The sequence below is a fragment of the Cavia porcellus genome, unplaced genomic scaffold (assembly GCF_034190915.1).
Source record: "Cavia porcellus strain 051 isolate PalLab524CR breed Dunkin Hartley unplaced genomic scaffold, mCavPor4.1 scaffold_28, whole genome shotgun sequence".
Taxonomy (NCBI): Eukaryota; Metazoa; Chordata; class Mammalia; order Rodentia; family Caviidae; genus Cavia; species Cavia porcellus.
In genome coordinates, this window is record NW_026947511.1 from 20,462,957 (window position 1) to 20,487,456 (window position 24,500).

At 39.8% G+C, this 24,500-nt stretch overlaps 1 protein-coding gene across 3 annotated transcripts in view; it reads right to left on the reverse strand.

Annotated features, from left to right (window-relative positions):
- Rhobtb1 (Rho related BTB domain containing 1) overlaps positions 1-24,500 on the reverse strand; it is a 59,780-nt gene that overhangs the window by 13,128 nt on the left and 22,152 nt on the right. Inside the window, exons 5-8 of one of the 3 annotated variants that reach the window (XM_063239536.1) lie at positions 14,567-14,623; positions 9,451-9,636; positions 5,752-6,725; positions 3,631-3,749 (exon numbers count right to left, since the gene is read on the reverse strand). In XM_063239536.1, coding sequence (XP_063095606.1) covers positions 3,631-3,749; positions 5,752-6,725; positions 9,451-9,636; positions 14,567-14,623 — 1,336 coding nt within the window. Of the gene's footprint in view, positions 1-3,630; positions 3,750-5,751; positions 6,726-9,450; positions 9,637-13,346; positions 14,531-14,566; positions 14,624-24,500 lie in introns of those variants that run through there. The other 2 variants (XM_013156807.3, XM_063239537.1) reach the window with 2 other exon arrangements.

The window sequence follows — 24,500 nt, forward strand, 5'->3', positions numbered from 1 at the left end:
CTCCCAAGCACCACTTCCTATAACCAAGCATGCATTTTTAATGAGCCACTTGCTGAGTACCTGTGGGGTGGGGAGAGAATTATGCTTACTGCTGCATAAACGTAATGAGAAAAAATAAAAGTAAAAGCAGTGTCTTTATGAATATTAAATGACAATGTTAAAGTGACATCAGTGGGCATAATTTCTTTTTTTCTGGATACACATGTTTATACGGAACTATTAATATCCCCACCACACCAAAATATAGGCTGACTTTCATGGGTGAAGCAGGTTTCCTCAAGACAAGAAAGAGTCCAGAAGATGCCCAGCAAGGCCTTGGCCCAGGGCTGAACACAGAGCTAAGTCAAGCATGGGGTTTTACTTGACAGACTGACTTCTCACCACATCTGTTACTGCCACTACATGACTTTCTTAGCTCAGAAAAGAGTTAGGGGCCTTTTCATTTAGAGCTTTTAGGGGGAAAATATCTTTGACCTCAATGGAAGGAATTTAACAAGGATACTCTGGGATAATGTCTCTGACGCTTGTTGAGTATATGCATGTTCTTGGTACACATACTATCGCTGTTTTGCCCTTTGAAGAAGATTCACCTGTTATCCCCATTTCTCAGATAAGGAAACATGTATTTTGAGGATTGGTCACTTGCTCAAGGTCAAACTGAGACTAGAGTTTATAACTCTGTATGACTGTTCATGCAGCAAATAAAAAGGACAGGAAGTGGTGGGTATGTCAACAGCTTATGACAGTCTCAGTAGAGTGGATAATGAATTTCAGTACAGACTTTTGGTTACTTGGTTCTTGAGCTGGTTTGAAATGGCCTCAGCTGCTGTTCTAAGAAGTGAGTGACCTAGTCCTTCCTGGAAGATGTGCTAAACCCGAGGCCACCGTCCAGCATGGCTGTTAAACAGCCACACATGTGTACAGGGCCGGGGATATAGCTCAGCGGCCTGGCGCCTGCCTGGCAAGCATGAGATTCTGAGTTTGATCCCTGGTTTCAAACAAACAAGCCAAAGATATGTGTGCATTCACAGTTACTGTCGAGATTTTTGTTTTGGTCAAGGCTACCGCAGATTTTAATCTGGAGAAGATTACAGTCCATTCTGTGACGGGATAAAGAGGATTAGCATGCATGAGGTCAGCACTGACAGTGTCCCTTTGTGACTGGGTTCCTGACCTTGATCAACTTCTCTGGCTCAGTTAACAGCAGGCTCTCTGCTGTACCATCAGCACGCATCTCAGTGAGCTGGAAAATAAGGCAGCAAGCCTCTGAGCTCTTTATCTCTGGAGATTACTGAAGTCAGTAAAATGACAACTGGATGAGGTTCCATTAATCAGTGCCTATCCTGATGTTTTCTTGGAAGTAACAGGGGAAGAAAACTTTCATCAGCATCAGCATCAAAAGTTGACAACAACGTGGTAGTAGCGGTAGCCACTCATCACTTAATCCTTATGAGGTACTTTGCAAGTATTGACTCTGCCTCAAAACCGCACCACAGGTTATTACTGTGTCTTCCCAGTGGAGCACAGAAAGGCTCAGACACTTGTCCTAAGCCATGCAGCTTGTAAGTGAAAGCGTTGTGGTTTAAGCCTCACAGTTCCTTAACTACTGAGCTCCACCGCACTGCAGAAATCTCAGTAATGAAGCCCCGAACACTTCTGCCCATAGGGGAAAGACTAACAAGGTACAAGTGAGAACCTCTTGATTTATAAAGGCTGTCAGACACTAGAGGAGATCCCTGGGATAATTCTAAGGCTTTTTCCCAAACAGCAGACGGGCCTTTGCGGAGTGGGGGGTGGAGCGGGTGGCTGGAGCAGCTGCAGTGTGAGCTGGAAGTGGAGTGACCTCCTCAGCCCCAGCCATCCTGGGCTTGTGATTCCAGGGTTCTGTTTCTCTACTTGGAGATGCAAATGTGGGCTCCTGGGTCACAACTGGGAGTGCTCAGATTTCTCCTTTGAGCACCCCTTTTGAAGAGTTAGCCATTGTTTTCTGTATTTCTTTTGAAAGTCTGGAGAGATGCTGAGATAAGCAAAACAAGCTTCTTAGGACAATAAACTTGATGTCCCCATGCTTTTTTCTTTGTAAAGATGTTAAAAAACAGTTACAAAACTCAACAAAAACACTTGCTCATTCCTAAAGTTAGACGTGCTTAAACATATTTTTTTTTTCAACGGATTTGAAGGGAGATAAAGATCCCAGCATGTCTGTGATACTGCTTGCACGGTCCAAAGGAAACCCTTCTTTTGGCACTGTGTGACCCACAAACTTTGGAAAGTATGTTTAGGGGACCATTGTTCCCACGCTAAGGACCCTCAGAGTCTCTCCACAAAGGCAGAGAAGTTGGGGCAGAGCTTCTGAGCCCAGCACCACAGCTCACAGTGGACATTGTAGTCCACTCCTCATCTTGCAGATGAAGAATCTGAGGTTCAGGATGTGGTTTCCTAAGGCCCTCTGTCTGGCTAAAGAGAAAGCTGGACTCCAGACTTTAGGGTCTGAAGAATTATTCTCACTTTCCTGAAACTCTGGTAGAAAGGCTTTGTGCCTCTTGTACTTGATTTTAATTTTTAAATTTTACAGTACTAGAGATTGAGTCTGAGATAGAGAGAAATAAAAGAAAGGAGACGATGAAATTATAAGTGAAACTGTACTTTCAAGAAGACTGCAACTTTTGGGTCTCAGCATTTTCTTGGTTAAATTTATGCTCCTTGCCTTTCAGATCCATTACACTCAAAATTCCTCAGGAATACTGGAAATCAATAAACTGGTTTACTTGAGAAAGTAAAGAGCAGTGACCTGATCCTAAGATAAAGGATCAGGTTGAGAGAATCAAAAGAATGTTTAAAATATCTATGAAAAAAATACTGGGCTATGTAAAAAAATACAATGTGGGCCACTATCATTGTTGGGGGTCAATCACTTTTTCCTAGGGTTTCTACCCCTCAAGAGAAGCATAAAAATTTCCTGTTCCAGGAAATTAAATACTTGCTCTCTTAAGGACCTGCGGTCTATTTGTGTGTGTACTATACTTTCTAATAAACCCTCCCCGAGCCTCTTACTGATGGGCCTGAAAATTCTTTTTCTGTAACAGACGTCAGCACAACTGTGAGCTTATTTTATGTGTAGTAGGATCCTAACTCCAGTTTTGAGAACCTCCTCACACCCTGTCTGAGGATGTTTTTCTCTTGGTGAACCACAGACAGGAAAAACAGAGGCATAGGGCCCTTGATGACCTTGGTAAGTCCAGCCAAAGGCTTTTCATTTTTTTCTTCCAACCTTTCTTTATTTTTTACATTGAGACAGAGTTTTGCTAACTCACTAAGTTGCCTGGGATGGGCTCAAACTTAAGGTCCTCCTGCCTCAGCTTCCTACTTGTACTTAGTTTTGGTTGTATTTTGCATGGTAAAAAGTCTGGCTGGTCAAAAGAATCTGTGAAGACGAAAGGCTATGCTCGATGGAAAGCAGTTAGATGCTCAGACACTAGAGATCCATCATCAACAGCTCCTCATCACTGCAACTACCTGAAACTCAAACACAGGTTAAGGAACTATTTCATGGAAGGAGTTAAGGAGCTGAAGTCATCTAGCTAATGAAACACTTTGCATAACTGCATATACTCTCGGGGCGGCACCTACCTCAGTGTTGGCGCTCTCCACAAAGGACCCCCCAAACATGGCAGCCATCCACTCACAGCTGCAGATCAGCAGCGGCTTGTGTGCACTGATGGTTCCGTCATCCAAAGTGAATGTCACATCTGCCAGAGCATTGAGGGAACACCATGAGTCAGCTTTGCCGAGAGCTTAGACCATTCAGCTCCATCACAGGTGTCTGTCTCCCTTCCACTGCTGCTTTTATTTTTAGGGCAGCCTCTACCTTTGCCAAACCCAATTCCCATATTAAGGAGCAAACATTTAAGTTACACATCAAGTTACAACACAAATTCTTTGAAACAGAAAGTAACAAAAGGGAGAGGAATATTTTTTCCTCCAAATATACAGAACAGTGGAAAGAATAATGCAGGTGAGTTTCCTTTATCTGAAATGTTTGGGACAAGAAAAACTTTAGATTTGTTCAGATTCTGGAAACATAAATATCTTGGCAATGTGACCCAAATTTGAACATAAAATTCATTTATGTTTCATGTACACCTTATACACACAGCCTGAAAACAATTTTATACAATGCTTTTAGTGCTACTGCATTTTTACTGCAAACTGTTATATGAGACAGGTATGGAATTTTCCACTTATTGGCTGTTAGAAAGTTTTGGATTTTGAAACATTTTAGATTTTGGATTTTTGGATGAGTGTTGCTCAGCTTGTGTAACAACCACTCAGTTATCCATTGTTAACATTTTGCCACATTTATTTTAGCTGAATATATATTTTTATATATGTGTGCAGACATTTTACAGGGGTAATATGGCACTCACCATGAAATCTTCTAAAACTAAGAGCATTCCCCTAAACAACTATACCATTACTATTCCCTAGAAAACTAAAAAATAATTCCTAATAATAATACTAATGTTATATACTATGTAGTTCATATCAAAATTAATCTATTTCTAAATTTTTTTTGTCTTTTTCTTTTTTTATTGGTACTGGGGATCAAACTCACGACCACAAACTTGCAAGGTAGGCGCTTATGCCGCTGAGCTAAATCCCCAGCCCCTCTATTCCTAAATTATATTTAATAGTTTTTTTAATGAAGTCAATTGGTGTTCTCATCATATATTTGGTTTTTTTTCCTCTGTATTAATCAGAGGATGATTTTAGTCAATTTTCACAAAGGTCCACTGTTCAATTTGTAGCATATTTTCTTTAATTTTCAAGATTGTTTCTATATTATAATGGCCAGAGTTTGGGGTAAATTGGATTATTCACAAACTTTAAAACTAGTCAGTAGATTTAGTTACTAAATTCCTTAACCATTTACTAAATGTATTGTACCACAGCAAGGATTATGATAAAGTCAAATAGAAATATCCATATAAATAGAAGCGAGGAAGTCAGCTTTTTCACAATGAAGTACACACCCAGCCATACCTACAAACACACCCAGTGGACAGTTTTAGAATAAAAACAGTTCAGGTGTGTAAGGCAACACCAGCAAGGGCCAGCAGCCCAGACTGGATAGGATTTACCAGTGTGCTTAAGCAATGTATGAATAGTTATCAAAGATAAACAAAGGGCAGGGAAACTATAAAACAATGTCACCAAGGAGCATGAGGGTGGAAAAGAAGAAGGTGATTGAAGCAGATGAGGCCCCCGCTGTGGGAATGCAATGGCCTCCAGGACTTCAGTGACCTCAAGGCCAGAGGTCATTGCTGAAGGATCAATAGAAAATTGGTCAAGGGTTGGATCCTGAAAAGGAACTGCAAACCTGGAGCTGACTGGAGGTAGGTTCAAGGATACATGTTCTACCTTGAAGAGCAATGTGGGGCCACAGTGGGTTAGGGAACAGATTCCTGTTGCCATAAAGTTTGGGTCCAAGTTTTTACTCTATTATTTACTGCTTGTGATGCCATGTGCAAGTTACTTAAGCTGTATGTTTCCCCATCTTCAACGTGAAGAGAATAACCGTTAAGTCCGACAAAATTAAATAGGTTACCACCTATAACTTTCAAGGGTAAATGGAAAAAGCAAGCACTTATGGATTCAAGCTATGATTATTTTTTACTCTGCTCATAGTTGGCCAACACTTGATAAAATACTACCAAAGGTCTTGGTGGCTTCACCACAGGCCCTGCTCACCTGAGAATGTCCCCTTGCTGAGACACTCTTTTATCCGATTGGCTTTCCTGACATGAAAGGCTTTCGTGATCTCCTGGTTCATAAAGGCTTCCTTATTCATGATGTTCTCCACCATCATCCTTAAATCAAACATTTCTAGGACTTCTGCAATCTGAGCCAGCCCCACCAAATCTTTTTCCTTTTCGTCCAGCTGCCCTGTGTAAAGGAACTGGAGCAAAGTCCGGAAAGGTCCTGACTGCACCGATGAGTCCATCTTGACCACAGTCACGGGCCCCACTCGTTTCGAAATGGGATTGACCTGCATTTCCTTGTGCATGCCAATGAACCCCTTACTCCAGCCTGACAGTGTCTGCGTCTCGGGAACTGAACCCTCGGCTTCCAGCCCCAGAGTCTCCAAGGGGATCTGGCATGAGGATGTCCCCTGATCACCCTGAGGTGTCCTAGGGGGGTCTTCCTCCCCTTCCTCAGCTGGGTCAAGACTCAGTGTCCGCCCCTGGGATTCCCTGCTCTGTATCTCCTTTTCACAAACTGCTTCGCCCCAATTTGGGGATTCTTCACATTCCATTAAGAAAAGATCGTAAAATTTGGAAGAAGAGGTAGCAAGGTAAATTCGATGTGCAAAGATGTGTTCCTGGTCCTGGAGGATGAACAGGACATCGGCACACAAAGGATTGTCCAGTAAACAGGCAGCTTCGTTCGTCCCCATGGAAGGACACTCTGGAATTTTGATGACCGGTGGAGGGGCTTTTGGAGGTAGGAAGGGAGCCTGAAGTAAAGGTTTCTGGACTTTTTTTAAGTGGGACTTCCAGAACTGCAGGTGTCGGCGGGAAATCAGTGCTGCTCGGATTGCATTGTCAAATACATCCTTGATTCCAAACTGGTCAAACACACTTGTTTCATAGTATGGTATACCAAGTTCCTTCGCAACCTCGCGACCTTTTTCTGGGGGCAAAATATCACCTCTCTTTATGGGCCTGAAATAGAATATTTAAAAAAAAATCACAATCAGCCTTATTTCCAGGTAAAAATAATAACCAGAGCCTAAGCACCTAAATGAATTATGCATTTGAAATCCCAATCAGTTTTTAATAAAAAATCTATGACAAACTAGATTACAAGTATAGAGAATTTATTACTGCAGGAAAAAATTGCGTTCAGTAGAAACCATAGTAATGAAAGTACTGGCATTTTAGTAGCTGTTTGATTTTGGGTGAGTGACTTAACTTCTCTAAGCCTTCTTTTCCCCATCTAGTACATATATCTTGACGACTTATTGGAAGATTCAAATGAGATAACATGCTTAGCAGGGTACTTGGTCCACATAAGTGTGGCATAAATGTTACCCTCATTATCACTATTGCCACCACCATCATCATTTTGTACTTTAAATTTTGCTTTATAACTTTAAAATACATTTTTTATTTGAGCCTTATAATGATGCTATGAGGTATTTTTTGTTGTACATTCTGAAGAAACTGAGGCAGAAAGCTTAAAGGGTCACATCTGCAAATTATTGAGAGACCTCTAACTAAACAATTTGAGCTTAGACTCCTCTATTCTTAAACGATTCTCTAATGGACTCATGAATTCTCTTTCACATCTATCCCCTTGTTTTTTTTTCCCTTACGCCTTTCATCATGTCCTCTTCTTTTTTGTTCGGACTGCTACATTAGCTTCTGAACCACTGTTTCCTCACAATCTTTAATTTTATCCTGTAGTCCTTACTGCTATGAGAGAAGCTTTCAGTAGCACAAATATGACTTGGGAGCAATTATGTGCTAAATTCCTTTAAGTCTGTAAAGTCCATGGAATAGTCTGCACCCTTTAGTTTCCGCACAAAATCCATCTACACTCTAATCAAACCCAGCAAGAGCAACAAACCAGTATGATGTTGTGGTTATAGCATAATCGTGGTAAAGGAACAGATATATTCCAGAAATGGATGAGCTGTGACTGGTTGTGCCAACTTTTCAAAAACAAGTGCTTGATTCTGAGACATATTCTTAGGAAATGATGTAAGTACACATTTGGCCTCTGATACCAAATATAATATGTATGACAGATATTGATCTCTAGATAAAAAAGATGACAATGGTTGGAATTTGGATTTGAAGACCTGGATGGGAAAGAAATGTTGTGTTTAGGGAATTGGCAAAGATGTAAGGGAGAAGTATAGGGAAGAAAAATTGTTTTTCAAGGTTTGCTTCTGGCGGCCTCATGTGTTCCTTGGTCCTAGTACTTTCTAATCTTTGCTAACTGATAAAATTTCTCACGGCTTAACTCAAATAACCCTTCTGCATCAAAACGCAGACTTGCTCTATAGAAGGGACTGTTCCCTCTATTGTCCCTTCAGGTCTGCAATCCTCCTCCCATCACCTACACACAAGCGTGACTCTTAACATTGAGTTTCTGGGCCATGGGCTGGGGATTTAGCTCAGCGGCATAAGCACCTGCCTTGCAAGCAGGCAGTCGTGAGTTTGATCCCTGGTACCAATAAAAATGAAAAAGACAAAAAAAAAAAAAAAAAAAAAAAAAAAAAAAGAAAAGAGTTTCTGGGTCATGCATTTAAGAATGAAAAGACTATGAATACTGGACATGAAATTTTATCCAAAATGTAGAGCATCAGAAAATATCCAAAGAAAGCACTTTTTTTCAGAAATTTTATCCAAAATGTAGAGCATCAGAAAATATCCAAAGAAAGCACTTTTTTTTTTCCCCCACTGGAAGAGCAAAGTTGTGTCCATGCATATTTTGGTTACAAGCCTATTATTAAGCAAACATCAAAGCAAAGTACTAATATCAAAAAGGTTTGAAAAATTTATGCTGTGCTACAAAAAAATAGTGACATGGATATGATACAAAATTGTTTAGTACAAAGGGAATCTGAAGGAACGTGGATTTTTAAAATTTTACTTTTCTTTCTTAAGCTGGTATGCATATCTTATACATAGTAAAATAAATCCTGCTTCAAGTGGTTTTTAAAATACTTGTGAAACTGTAGAAATGTAAGTATTAGAGACATTCAAAAGTAATGTTTTCCCTTTTGCAACTTGAGGTCTAAATTATTTTTAAAAACTGGACACTATCATTTTTGGAATGAAATATTCTTAAGAGACTGGGCTAAGGAGTATGAGGAGGGTTAAAAAAACTTGAAAGTACATGTTTGTAGGAATTTGATATTCCCTGGAGCCAAGAATTGTGGTTTGTTACTCTAAGCATCCATTAACTTTAGTAATACTCATAATTTATGTATTTTTTATTTTTGGTACTGCAGATCAAACTCATGACCTCGTGCTTGCCACGAAGGCACTCTGGCCCTGAGCTGTATCCCTGGCCCAATGATCATAATTTCAAGAAGGACATTATTATGGGCAGCTAATATTTTGCACAATATTTTATACATTTGAAAGCCTGTCTACTACAGGCACCATTTCATACTTAGAGAATTCGCATCAAGTGCTGGCCAGCAACTTTACAAGAATCGTAAGAGATGATGTCATAAGAGATGTCACCGGAGATGAAGGTGAGGGGAAAAGAGGCCAAGGCATTCCCCATCATGACTAATGGACTGACTGAAAGCATATGTCTAATTGACGGGGTCCCAGAATCATTGAGGAATGGAACGGCAGGCTGCAGAGACACCTGCTACCTCTAATTCTTAATTTGACCAGGCAGCAAAACGCTGAGTCCTTGGCTTACCTTGCTAACGGACGTCTGGCTCGATTAACAGCCTCCAGATCGGCATAGCGGAGATCAAGCTGGCAGCCAACTAGGACAACAGGTGTGCGAGGGCAAAAGTGCTTGATTTCTTGATACCACATGGTTTTCACATGATTTAGGGAATTGGGATTAGCGATCGAAAAACAGAGGACCACAACATCTGACCTAAAATGAAACCACAACAGAAGCTCGTATTGACTTTTTTCTTACTATCATGATCCCTTCCCTCCCCCATTCACCTAATGCCTTATCATGTCACAGTTTAAACAAAAATCGCTAAAACATATCTCTGAGGCATGCGAACAGCCTGCTAAGCCCCCACATTCCAGCACCAACACAGCCTAACCATTTATTTCCAAGTCACCCTGCAAACGCTTATGCACTGAGAATTTCCAATGGAGTTATTTTCCAGTAGAGATGTTTACACAAACTTAACTCGGTCCAGGAACTGCAACATGCTGAACTATTTCTATTCACAAGAAATAGTTTCAAGATAAAAGAAGATAATAAAAACTACCTTTTATCAGTTTAAATATAAAGGTGATGATGATTTAACTCAATGAATAATTTAAAGCAAACAATTCAAACACTGCTGGAAATGTAACAAGTATTTGCTGCACAGAGTCAACAAATACACAGAAGGATTTCTGCCCTTCTCGTGTAAGCACACATGTAGAGAGCACAGTCACTTCTCTGCTTCTGAAAAGAAAAATCTTGAATTTGTAGGAATTTTAACATTTTACTACATGTAAGGCAAGAAGGTAGCATTTAATGCGCAACTAGGTAAGAATTAGATGGAATGCTATTCAGACAGGAAAGAACTGGAAGCAAATTTTTCAAGTGTTATATATGATACGTGGTAGATATATGGAGAAAAGAAAATTTGCTTTACAGTCAATTTTTACATCAGACTCATACACAATAACTTACCATTCTAGAAGTCAAAGAACTGTTTTACAAAACAGTTGCTCAAATACAGTGTTTGATGGATAGTTGCTAAGTAGAAGTTGTCAATCATCATTTAGGTTAAAATATGCTGAATGATGACTTTTAAAACAGTGAAGCAGAATATAAAACAAGGCATAGTTATGCACAAAGATTCAAGACTGTCTTGTAGCTAAGTTTAGAAATAAACTTATAATTTAATTAGATGTTAATTTATTGCTTTTATTGTTTATGTAATGAGAAGAATCATGCTGATGAATCAAAACACTTTCTTTTTAAATCATTAATGAGCTTCCCCCCTACATATCAATGAAGACAAACAAATATATGCAGGCAACATAAAATTTCTAAAAATAATCATTTGCAATGCAGAAAACTGCAGGGTGCTTACATTAAATATAATTCACAAGTTAAGTCTTTAAATTTATATTCAAGAAAAATTGCACCAGACCTCATCAAATAGAGAGGAAAGTCCTGAATTTAGAATATTTGCAAATTATAAAAGAAAACCTAAGGCTCAAAGTTGATGGATATATTAGTCTGCATGGCTAGAACCTTTTTGAAATAAAGATATTATCAAAGGTTCTTGGATGTTGGAATAATATGTGTAAAAATATGCATAAACATATAAATGAAAGGGAAGCATGTCTTGTCTTTGGATTCTGATTTAGTTGCAGAATATTCTGTGCTCAGTCTTACTTCCAATCAGCATAAATAACAGCACCAGTAAAGCTAAGAATGCTTTGAATTTTACATTTTTTACAGGCTTAGTCTTCTATTATTCATAATGCTATTTATATCAGGTATCTGATGAAGCTTTACTGTATACTTTGTCCTGATCATGAATTTGGTACAGTGAGAATAATATGACAATATATAAGATTTGATACTATAAAGAATTTGGTAAATTCAGCACCTAAATGTGCAATATTATGTATATGTGTAAAACTGTTATAATTGGTGCCTTCTATTTACATATTAAGGCACATGACTGTAAAGAAATCACTTTCAGAGCTTAATTTATATGACAGACACGTACCTAGATGTCAATTCTGTTATTTAATTTTATGATACAGCATGTGAGGTTTTGAAATCAGAGCTAGCTTGGTTGCCATGGTTACTGTGATAACACTCATGCCACTGAACACACAGGAGTTACCATCCAGATGACCTGTAAACAAGTACAGACAGGACCTTTGGGGTCGGAAGAAATGAAATCTTGTGATGATGGCAGCACAATGCCATCACACAATACAAGTCCTGAGGGCCCAACTTCCACCTACGCTGCATCAATATCTAAATGAATGAAATGTTATGGGAAAGCTGGAAAGATAATTCAGTGCTCTGTAGATATTTTACTCCAAAACAATTATGCTTAAAAAAGGGGGGATGTACTGAGAACAATACTACCTCTAAAGCTAAATAACTCTGAGTCAAAATTCTATATGTATCTTAGAATGTATTTTTCTTTTTTCCTTTGTAGTCTCATTTAGTTACTCTGAGAACCTGTTCCCATTATTTTACACTGAAAACAGTTAAAAATCATATTTCTCTACCAACTTGTGCAAATGTTTTTTGTTTAACTTGTGGTGAGCTAAATAAAAATGCAAATTAAGAAAACGATTAACAAACTATACAAAATTCTTTTCTTAAGATCTGTCATGCAAATGTAAGACCCTAAACACAATTCCAGCCTAAAGGCTGAGCATCTGTGAACATAATGGCGGCCTACAGAAAGATGCTGCTTTGACCCATTTCTCTCTTCCAATTCCTTCCTAATTGGTATCCACTGGTGTGTTCTGTGATATATACACCTGTACAAATCAAGCAACTATTCTGAGAATGCCATTTATTCCCTCTATAGTTTGAGCCATTTTTTATCTAGTCAAAGAAAGCACAGACCTGTAGCTAAGAATATCTCCAGTTTAGGCAGAATTCCAAGGAGCTAGAGATATTAAATAACTTTTAATCAAAACATTCATTCCCGTGTGGAGACTGCTCAATGTCTGACATAGGCTTGTGTTTAAAAATGCCATTCCTATGAAAGATAAAAGGAAAAGAGCAAGTTCTAGCTTTTCTATTTTCAGGACTCTGTTACTTTTTTTTTTTTTTTTTTTTTGAAAAATGACTTTAAAAATAATTGGGGTGTGTGATGAGGACATTTTCACGTATTAGGCAGTAGGGATAGCCTAGCAATGACCTCAGAAGTCATATTTCTGCTCTAAAAAGAATCTAGTAGGATTTAAATGGAATCTTACAGCTATTTGGAGTAGAAGGCATAACAATTTGAGACTGTGGAAGCCAAGAAAAGACTGGACAAGACTCTAAATCCAGGACTTGAATATTGAGAAGGGACAGGAAGAGGTTTGGAATGTTTATATAATTGATTTTTATTTAACAAAATTATGACTGGGCTAAGTGGCTTTATTAAAGAAAGCCAGAACCATAAACCATAAGGGTATATGGTGCCAGTTGTCCACGGAATGTTTACTTTTAAAACAAAAATATAATTTCTGTTCCTAAGAGGAAAATATCAATATAAAAGTTTCATTTGAGTACTAACATATCAAATAATGCCCATGAAACAATATTTTGACTAGTTAACTAAAAAACTGTCCAAAATAAATTGACAAGTTGGAAGAATTAGAAATCTCCAATTTCTACTGTGGAACTAGGAGGACACCATAGAGAGACCAAGGCATCCAAAGATACTTCAGCTGACAAAGCCGTTGGTTGTGTCAGTTTTTCTTCAGCTATTAAACAAACCAAAGAGCATATTTTTCCACTTATCTTTTAAGGGAAACACTGGCCAAAGATAGCATGTGGAAGATTGGCAAAGACACTGAGATAATATAAGGAATGCATACAAAGTTAGGGTCAATCTTTGTTGGACGATTAAAGGGAAAAAATTGCAGAGAAGTGCATCTTACCAGCATATTTTGGCTCCAGCCAGACTTTGAGCAGCCAACACTACGCATGTCTTCAAAGCCTGTCTTTATAGCAGCTACAGTCAAATATAGCAAACTTGGTGGGGAAGGACTGGAAAAATAACCAGAAGCTAAGCTGTGTCTCCGGTCTAAAACACCAAATTCATCCTTTGAAGAAATGATTGAAAAAGAATAGACAGTCTGTATGGTACTTCTGTTAATGAATTTTCTAAGTTCTTTACTATTATAGCAGAGGTCTCTGCCTTCTCTTTGCTGGTCTCACTATATTTTTTATTTTATATTTTTGTCTTCCCTTTATTATTTGCCATTATTATCCAGTAGAGGAGCTGCGAGCATTGGGGTTTTCTTATCTAAGTGAAGAAAAAAGTTCTAGAATCATCCTTTATCTCCGAGAGTACAATACAGTGGCTGGTAGAATCTATTCAATTTTTCAGAAAGCAGTGCGTGAGAAGCCCAGTACTGTTTTCCACTGAGTTCAGTTCTGGGTGGGTCTCTTTTTGCACTGATACTTGGTGATCAAGAAAAAGCTAGCCATGACATTTATTTGAGTTCTGCATGGCTGTATCTACTTTGTAATGTATATTTGTACTTCTAAGCCTTTCATTTATGGTTAGGCCCCATCTCTTTATATGTCACCAATGCCTACTTTCCTTGGATTTTTTTAGGAAAGGCTCTCATATCCGTTACATTGGCAGAGATCACAGTCATATTTTAATGTTTTTTTTTTTTTCTTTGTCAATGTATGTTAAGTTCTCCTCTGACAAAGATTCAAGGAGAAGTCCCTGACTTCCATCATTGGGGTTTCAAATTTCCATCTTTCCGCTGATTACTGAGGTAGGTTTTCTTCAAAGAAACATTTTTAAAACCATTCGTGTGGACCACACACCTTTCATGCACAGAGTCTGACAGTGCTATGCAAACAGACACATCAAAACAGCATGGACCAGCTGGGAGCATGGCAGAGGAAAGAAATGTGTAACAACATGTGGCTTGGAGAATTTTAGTAGGGGAACAGCCCAGTGTGTATGAGATGCGGAGGAAGTTGTCAGTGATGGCGCACAGAACCGCTTGGAGATGAATGGCATGGAAGCTCACACTCATGGAGGATGGAGAGGCCTGCGCTAGGCGGTAGCTCTGAGAAGAGCAGGGCTCAACCATGCAGTGCCCTGGATGGGAGCAGAGAAATCAAGTCAATACTTTACCAATAGTAGTGAGGCTTCTTAAGTACAGATGTTATGTGGGGAAAACTGTCAAACACCCTGAAATATATCCAGATTTGGGAGTGATTAGCATGCGCGACTATTTCTTCCAAGCTTGTAACCTCATTTTTAGTAGGAAGCAACATTTTAAACCAGTCCTCCCCCACCCTCTGAATTTGGGACCAAAGCAACAGGCATTAAGTGCAGAGAAGCCAAGTCAATGTTACACCAACGCCACCACATTCAGAGACACACAGTGCTTGAGAGTCTTAAAACTGGTTGTTCCTACCATCCTGGTACAAATCCCACAGGGGTCATGGTCCTATCAAAGAGAGTTGTGGGTTATTGTTAAAACGGCTGAAAACTATATTCTTAGTGTTCTTATTTCTCACACAACCGCCAGAAGTGGGAAGCATGTGAAATTAGGTAAAGCACAATCAATTTATTAAGCAAATAGTTTGCATAATCTCATTTAACTCCTGGCCAATGAATGCAGGACAGACAAAAGGTTTGGTTAACAGCAGGGAGTGAAATTGTAGTCTTAAATTCATTCCCAACCCTACATTTTGTTCTCATTCCTCTGTGGCTTTCCTTGAAACTGGGTGAACTTTCTTCCTCTACGTTCAGTATTTTCTCTGGAGAGAAAGACTAAAGATAGGAAAAACATCCCTGTCAACTAAAGAGCCAGATGGGAGGCCTTTGGGATTAACCTCATTGACGCTTTTAAGATGAAACTGTCAACCAGCAAGATCATCCTACCACGAAAAGGACTTCTGTCCAGGTCTCTTAGTAATCCTCTTTGAATTGGTAGTGTTACTAGGACTTGTCCAAGTCCTTAATCATTTCTTCCAGAAATAGTAACTGATAACCTACCGCATACCAGGCACTCTTCTAGCCATTTGGGACACAGCATCCATAAAGGACACCAACAACTGTCCTTGTCACGCTTATCCACATCACGCCTAGATTCTAGTGGAGGGCAGACATAACAAAGAAGGGTAATACTTGTAGCAGTAAGTGCCAACCAGAAACTAAAGCAGAGAAGGGGACAGAAAAATCAAGGAGCAGGGGCTGGGGATTTTGCTCAGCAGCATAAGCACCTGCCTTGCAAGCAGGCGGTCGTGAGTTCGATCTCCGGTACCGATTAAAAAAAAAAAAATCAAAGAGCAGTAATTGCTACCGAAAAATGAGGTGGCAAGGGAGGGCCTCACTGAGAAGGAGAAAGGAAAGGAGCAACATGGCTTTTTCGGAGGAAGTTACACTGCAGAGGAGGAAACAACTGCAAAGGCCCTGAGGCATGAGCATGTCTGGGAGGTTGCTCTCAGAAAATACTCTGGTGAAGCTGAGCAGTGAGAGGAAAACGAGCAGAAATGGAGCTTACAGAGAGGCAATGTTGGGCTGAGGTAGGGGCAGTGTCATGGATGTGCAGATTTTACTTGGGGCTGGTAGACTATTGGGAGGCTTTGAGCAGAAGGACATGATGTCACCTATGTCTTAACAAGAGTACTCCACCGTTCCGATGAGACCTGATTAAAATAGTGAGGGTCAGGGATCAGGAAGCAAAAGGCAGGAAGAAGCAGGAGATTGAGTAAGACAGTTGACAGTAGCCTTGCTCAGCCTGCGAGGGGCACAGAACAGGGGCTACGTGGTTGTATTCTGTACCCAGCTTAAAGGGACAGCCAACAGAGAGCTCGGTGAGCAGTGGGACATAGGATATGACCAAGGGACATCAAAGAGGGACCTGAGATTCTGGCCGGGGAATTCATTTCTTCTCTATTCCTAGAAATGGCACCTCTCAGTTCAGCACTTTAAGTACTAAACTGTAATAATACATGTTGTTCTCCATTTTATTAGAAGTTCATTTTCAGAAATTTTGACCTATTTCTATTGATTTCTCTCAGTGTGCACAAAACACCGGATTTGTGCCAAGCAGGCCCTCGATGAATGCTCACTGAATGAAAAAAAAGGCTTTATGGATACTGGAGGGTAAAGGCTGCAGATACCAATGTGTGTCTGGATTCAAGGTCTAAAAGAATAAATTGAGACTTAAAAGAAGTCAGGATCAGTTGGAGCTTTAATGGTGAAAATAGAATGCAAGCCAGGATACTTCTTCAGTCTATTACTGCTGAAGGATTGCCACATAATGGCTCTGGTAGATAGCAAAGGCTAGCCATTTAGTATGCTCTTTTTTTCTTTTCTTTTGTGTTTTTTTTTTTTTTTAACGAATTATTTGTATTTATCTAAAGAATCCATTTACTCAACTAATTGGATACTTTCATAACACTAGAATAACAATGGATTCATGATTTCTCCCAGGAATTAGATGATCTCCAGAAGCAGAGGGGACATAAAAAAATAGGCAGGTGACTTTTAGGATTAATTTATTAGAGTTAAGGCTGAAGGAACCCCTCTGTTTCACAGACCATCTTGCTTGTTAAAAAATACACACTCGAAACAAACAAAGTCACTAAAACGTAGCCAAAATGATAAATTTAACAAAGATTTCACTAATGTTTTATCTTTCTGGCTAACTTTGTCTTTCTGACTGTAGTGTTTTGGCTGGAGGCAGAAGTATTCCTGGGGAGGAATATGAGGTGGGATCATTTTAGAAATCTAATAAATGGCCAATACTAGAAGTCACTGGCAAGACTGTTGGTGAGATTTATTATGAAAGCTCTCTGAAAATACTCTATAAAGTACCAAGCATTGTCAGGGAAATACAATGTTGAGTTCAAAATCCATTGGAAGGTATCTGTGTATTTCTGTTAATGGGAGTGGCAGAATATTCTCAACAGGGGCCTTTCCTTTTTTTGTTCTTTTATTTATTTATTTGGATCTCACTATGTATTCCAGATTGGCCTTGAACTCACTATGTGGCCCAGGTTGGCCTCGAACTCACTGTTTCCACCGGCCTCACCCTCTGAGTGCTGGGTTATAGCCGTGTGCCACATGCCTGGCACCCTTTTCCGTTTGGCTTATCAGCTATGCCCTTTACTGACATGGGGTTGTTGAAATACCTTCCACTGTAGAATTACTTAGATGTCTCTTTCTTTTGCCACCTAATTTAAAAGGGAAAAATGGGTGTGTTAGAATATATTTCTTCATTAGAAGGTTCCGGTAGAGAAACATCAGAAATTGATGTCCCCTTTCACTCTCGCCTTCGTTGCTAGGGATAAAACCCAGGGACTCCTGCATCCCAGGCAAGTATCCTATCACTGAGCTACATTTCTGTCCTCTTTCTCTTTCTTTCCTTTTTTTCCCCTTGGTCATTTTGAAACATGATCTTGCTAAGTCCCCCAGGCTGGCCTGGAACTTGTGATCTTCCTACCTCAGCCTCCCAAGTAGTTGGTATTACAGGTATTTGCCTCTGTGCCTGCTTATCTTTTCTCAGGATGAAAACTCAACATACTTAGCTAAATTCGACCTAATTTGTCAAATTTGCAAAAATTAATTATATATACAAAAATACAGGAAGGCAAACAAAAACATTAATGATGTACTAATGAAAATGTTCCTTATTTTTGTCACCTATCTCAGTGGCCTCTCTTGGATCCATCAGTGCTCTTGGCTGAACCCCAGGGGACTATCTCTTGCAGCATGTGACCAGTGTCCTGACAGCAGCCAGCATCCTTCTGGGCTTGGAACCGAGTGAGCCCCAGCCATCCACTGAGCCCTGTTGCTATCTCGCTTGGCACTCCTGCCTCCCAAGGGCGGTTTCATCTCAGGGCCCAGGGCTGGGCCAGGCCCAGAGAGATCTCAGCTCCGCTCATGTTTTTCCTTCTGGCCATGGTATGTGTTATTCTACTTTAGAGCAGGAGGCACAGTGTGGGACAGGAGACCCAGGGAGGCACAGAGCATGGTCCTCTGTCAGCTGACCTGACTTCACTGCAATCTTGCGTTGTACTTTAGCACAGAACCCATTCATTTCCACTGCAGATTTAATTTATTGTGCTATCTGGATACATTTGGTCTAATCTATTTTTGTTGGTTTGGGATAAGCATATAATCCACCTTCAGTTGTGCTCTATGGCAAGTAGAGTGAAATTATCTATCTATCTATCTATCTATCTATCTATCAGTATATATTCTTTTAAAAACATTTTTCAATTATTCTTCTTTAAACATTTATGAGGTTCTGGGGATTGAATGTAGGGTTTTACTTTTTTTGTAAACATTTATTATTCTTTTCTAAAGATTACTCTTTTTTACAGATTATTCTTTTATTTGTTTTGTTCTTTTTTAAACATTATTATACTTTTAGAAACATTTTTGATTGAATGTAGTGCCTTATGCATGCTAGGCACGTGCTCTTCCACCTCAAAAAGACTATGCTTAGGGAAGCCAAGCATTCCCATAGGTCTTTGGGAAGCGAAGCATTAGGGCTCACCAGCTTCATCACTTACCAGTTGGCACAGTCTATGATATTCTACTAGAAAAGTGTACACATAAAATTCAAGCTAGTAAAAGAGTCTGGCGAATAAGAATTTTTCCTTGTAATACCTTAGAGGATCTTGATGTATATAAGAGGCTGATCAACAGATTCATTCCACAAACACTTCAAAGCTCCTCCTATACAGAAGACACAGGTTCTGGGGATACAGAGTAAGAAGACAAAAATCTCTGTCCCAAAGACAGTAGGAATAACAGAAGAAACGAAAGGGAAGAAAGGAAAGAGGCAGTGTTAACACAACGCAGGATCTTCCACAGTGTATAGACTTCTGTGTTAGCTGACGGGGAGGGTAGGAGGAGTCCTTTGAGGACTTCTGAGAGCACAGGACATTTGTTCCCATTATTATTAGTAGTTAACTGGATTAAAAATAGGTGAGTGTGGACATAATTTTGAGGTGGACATACTTTCTATCTGTGGGCCTCCAGACTTCAGAGGATACAATCTTCTCGCTTTGTTTTGTCTGGAGCAAGAGATGAGGCTGGGGAGGGAGGCTGGGACCTCATTCAGAGAGACAAGCAGAAGTGAAGTCTCACATCCACAGTGTAGCTACTACCTCAAATATCATTCAACTTTGCACCTAACTCCCACGACACAAAATGAAGGTCATTAGCACACTCCAGGGGCTACTGTGACATTCTTTAGCTCCAGAACAAATCAGCAAAGTAAGACAAAATCGTTAAACATGTTTGATAGAGAAATGAAAAACTTTCACAGACCGTGGTATTCTCTCTTTGGGTACCTGGTGACACTACTCTTAGACAAAGATACAAACACAATCACAGCCAAAGAAAAAGGTCCTAGGATCAGACAGTGACCCACTGAGTTGAGGTTCTATCTCTGGGAGAAGGCATGTGGCATGATTTTGTGTGACAGCTTGGTAATGTCCCATTATAGCTTGGAGATTCTACAAATATTCCATTTCTCATTTTCATTTTTGTCCTTTTTCTCTCCTCTGGTTCCAAAGGTTGAATCTAGGGCCACAAATATGGTAGGCAAGTGCTTTATCACTGAGCTATGGCTGCAGGCCTCTGTTTTCAACTATTAAGAATCTGGTTCCATTTTCCCCCTAAATTTACATCGATAATTTAAGTTTCAATGAGACAATTAAAACATATATAGTATACTTTACAGACTTGTTCTCACATATCACAGATTACCCATTAAGTTATTTCTCATCCTAAAAATTTTTATCATGATATGATTAAAGTATAATAAACTTCACATATTTAATATTTTTTAAAACTTAGTTTTGGCATATGTGTTCTTCCTGAAACCATCATCACAATCAAGATAAACATTCTGTCACTCCCCGCAAAGTTTCCTTATAGGCTTTGGTAATCTGTCATTCTCTTCCCAAATCTTTGCACAGCCAATGATCTATCTACCTTCTGTCACAATAGATTAGACAGCCTTTTCCAGACTCTTATAGAAATGGAATCACACCATCTGCACTCAGTTTTGCTGACTATCCTAACTCAGAATCCCCTGCTAATCTTCAGCGATGTCTCGCTTTGGGCTGCAGGGTGCTAAAGAGCATGGGGATAACTCCATGGCAGTATTCACCCAAGTGCGGCCTGAGGGTCAGCTGCTTCATCTTCATTCAGTTACTGGTGAGAGCTGGCTCATTTACTTCTCCCTGGAACTCTCATCTAAGAAGAACTGTATTGCTTAGCATGTACTTACGTATGAAAACTAGTAGTTTTAGTATGATCTCCTAGGGAATCACTATTCCTGTCTCTTCTGAAGTGTTCATACGTTTTTTTTTTTCTATAACGTGAGCAACTTTGAGTTCTTTTTGTTACAGCAGCACATAGGACTGAATGCCTTTAAAATAGAAGCCATAATAATTTCCCTAGACCTAGCATGTTGACAAGTGCAGTTTGGGTGACTTTTGCATAAAGTACATGCCTTGGTCACTTTCACCCCTTTGTGACTCTGGTCTCCATGCACAAAGCCTTCCACCAGGACCAGGACTAGTGGGAGGAGAGTGATGAACTTGCCTTGCTCAGGTGCAAAATGCAAGGAGACACCAAAAAAGTTTAGTAATCTACACCAAAAATATTCTAAAATATCAAAGTGAAGATAAAACTCTAGGATGAACAAAATATCAACATTGTAAATAATGCCAGGATCATCAACAGTGCCATACTGAGCCTAAGGTGAAAGGGAAAAAAACAATTATCATGATTCTGTCTTTTAAAAATTAGTATTAGCTGGGCATGGTGGTACATGCCTACAATGCCAGTACTCTGGGAGGCTGAGGCAGGAGGATGGCCTGTTTGAGCTTAGCCTGGGCACCTGAGTGACTGAGCAAGACCTTGTCTCTAAATAAAAAATAAAAAAAGACTACAGTGAAGCTGCTGGCTTCTGTTTCCAAGTACTAAGAACCTCAAGGAATCCTCCCCCGCCATGCTATTACTCATATTTCAAGGCCAAGGTGAGACTCACTTGCCTTGACTAGTTCTGACCTTGGTCCACCTCCACTTGACATATTTCATGGCACAACAGGCTGTTTGTCATCCTGAAATCATTAAAACCTTACTTCTTGTCCAGCCTTTTAAGAGCTAACTGAAGGTCTATCTAGATGCGTTCACTGTATCTGCTTTTCTTCTTATCACTAACCACGAGCACAGGCAAAGACACAGTCACCCACAGTCTTTGAATTTTTTAAAAGGGCCTCAACTGACTATTCAAAACGGGATGTGTTCATGCTGTATCTGGTTGCGTGGGCCTTCAACATGAAACTAAACCCATCTTATCTAAACAGAAACATAGAAACCACAGTTCTGATTAATGTTATCATTTAAAACACGTATTGTACTTCTCATAGGAACTATCAACATTTGAGAAAGAATCAGTGTGTATGAATAAGCGATGTAATAAGTGGATTCCCACAGAGCTGAAAATATGCCCAGAAACTGTTGGGGATAAGGTCAAGTATAATGGTTCTGAACCTTAGTTAAACATTTTGGGAGAAATATGCCAAATAAATGACCCAAGATTCCAGTTCACTCTTAAAAAGCTGATGTGGATGTAACTTTGTTCCCGAAAGTGAAAGGACTCATGTTTTGATAACTATGAATCCATGCAAGGAGGTACCTTATTTATTGTGGATTAAAGAAATTAAGAGATTTGGTGAAGTGTCCGGTCTAGAAAGAGAGATAGTAAATATTGGTTTTTAGTGTCCACCTAGGACAGTGCAGGACTCAGACTGTCCAAGGAAGAGATTTCATGCAGGTTTGTCATTAATCATCATCATAAACTACTTACTCAAAATGATTGTGCGAGGCTTTGGAGTAGGACAGACCTAACAGGCCGTTTTGCTGAGGGGCCCCGATGGTCTGTCGAAGGTACAGCTCATCCCACTGATTCCCCTTTTTTGGGGGGAGGCTTAGTACCAAAGAAGGAACCTTTCATTCTTACAAATATTCCAGGGGAAAGTTCAGTAGAGTGTTATCTCTTTAAGAAGAGGCTCTTTTCTTGCCAAAAAAGAGCAGCTGATCAGTGCCATGGTTACTATGTACAGTTTTGCTCTTGACATTTCAAAAGACCCAGAAAAGAGCTTCAAAAAAAGTTTATCCAAAAGTGGACTGAAAGTATCCACTTCGAAAGGCTACAGAGAGTTGGGGTCATTCTCTGCTGAGAATAGAGGGCCTGGCCCATGCCAGGTGGGTGAGATACTAGGATGCTGATACTGGTCTGCTCCCTTTCATCTCCTTCCAACAGAAGGGCTCCCCCATCTGCACTTTCTCTTAGCTGGATGGACGACTTCCCTGTCTGAAGGAATGGGTCAGACAGATCAGCTTCTGAGGTCTAGTTCTAAGTCTCTACACAATTGCTGAAGAGCAAACAGAAGCCAGCTCATTGGTGGGGGGTAGTGTTCAGTCACAGCCTCCTTAACATGAGGATGTGGTGGCTTGGGACATAGGAAAGAATGGGAGCCAGCAGTAAGGAGAGCTGGGTGTGGAGCTGCTGCTGAGACTCACTGCTGGATGAGCCACAGCAGAGAGGACGCAGATCCTTATTCTCTTGCAGCATGGATATCATCCTGGCCTCTTTGGGTCCCTCAATGGATGAAACGAACATTGGCAAAGCTCCTGATATGATGGCTGGTACATAGTAGGCCAATATTCACTTCGATAAAGTGAAGCTGTTGTCCTAGTTGGCTAAAAAAATGGGTTGGATAGCTATTTTTAAGTCATGAAAAAAACAATGATATTCTTGTTAATGACACTCTAGGAAAGCTCAATTAAAATTGGCAGACTGCCTACCACTGACACCACCTTGGCCTATAATCCACGCTGAAAACTTGAGCTTGTCCGTGCTAAAGAGTGTCTCAGGGGCAACTTGTGAAGTTCCTTTGTGCTAAGTAGGAGAGGAAACTGATGACAAGGTCTGTGGTACCTTGGTATGAGTCTAATGTCTCTCATTGTCATCACGATAATCCAATTAATCATTTAATAAAGGTTCCAAATACCTTGGAATATATTGCACAGGCCTTAAAATTTATTCCTGTTGCACATCCTACTGGCTTGTAATTCACACCAGTATAGTTAAAAAAAAAAAAAAAGTAGTCAACAAACAGGCTTGCAAACCAAATTGACTGTCAGAAACTATAATTATGATTTTTCTCCTTTATAGATGATATAAAGCTAAAAGTAGAAATCATTAAGAAATTAAAATTACACAGCTCTCTCTTGGCAATGAAAAGAACTGGTTAAAGCTCTATGCTCAATTACAGACTCTGATTTGGTACCATATTTTTTCATAAAGTGTAATTTTTTTGGTGTTATTTCAGTGTGGTATTACATACATAGCATTGAAAGAAAGATGGTAAAACCCAAGACAGAGTAACTTTGGTTTTTATACTTTTTTAGCAATAGGCCCTGGGGCTGGAGGCCTAGAAGATGCAGAGAATCACAAAGGACAGAGGAAATACAAGGCAAAAACGCGGCACCGAGTGAGGCCTGAGGGGAATGTGGCCCTGAGATATAAGTGTTTCTCGAAGGCCCTCAGTGTTGTGCAGAGAATTAAAACTTGGCTTGGGGAGAACTTCCTGTTTCCACCAAAGGGAGAACAGGTTATCACCGATGGAACCAAACACTACAGAAAAGGGAGTAGAACAATGCACTTTGAACTGATGGAGTCACAGGAAAGAGCAGCTTATTTTTGTTGGGAGTGAACAAACACAGGCATGGCATGCTGTAAAATGACTCCAGCTATGTCAGGGAACTGAGCAAGGCCCAGTGTAGAGCTGCATGGGCCCTGGTGCCATTCAGTAAATCCTAGGCACAAAAATTTCACATGAAGAGAGGCAGTCCTTCTGTCACCACAATGCAAGTTTTGCACACTGGGGTCACATTAGAATTTGTTTTTCAAATGCATAAACAAACCACAGAGCTGTTGAAATAGCCTAAACTAAAATATCTCAGTGAGCTTATGTCAGGCTTATCTTAAATGGCACCTTTGCAGAAGTGAGGTCACAAA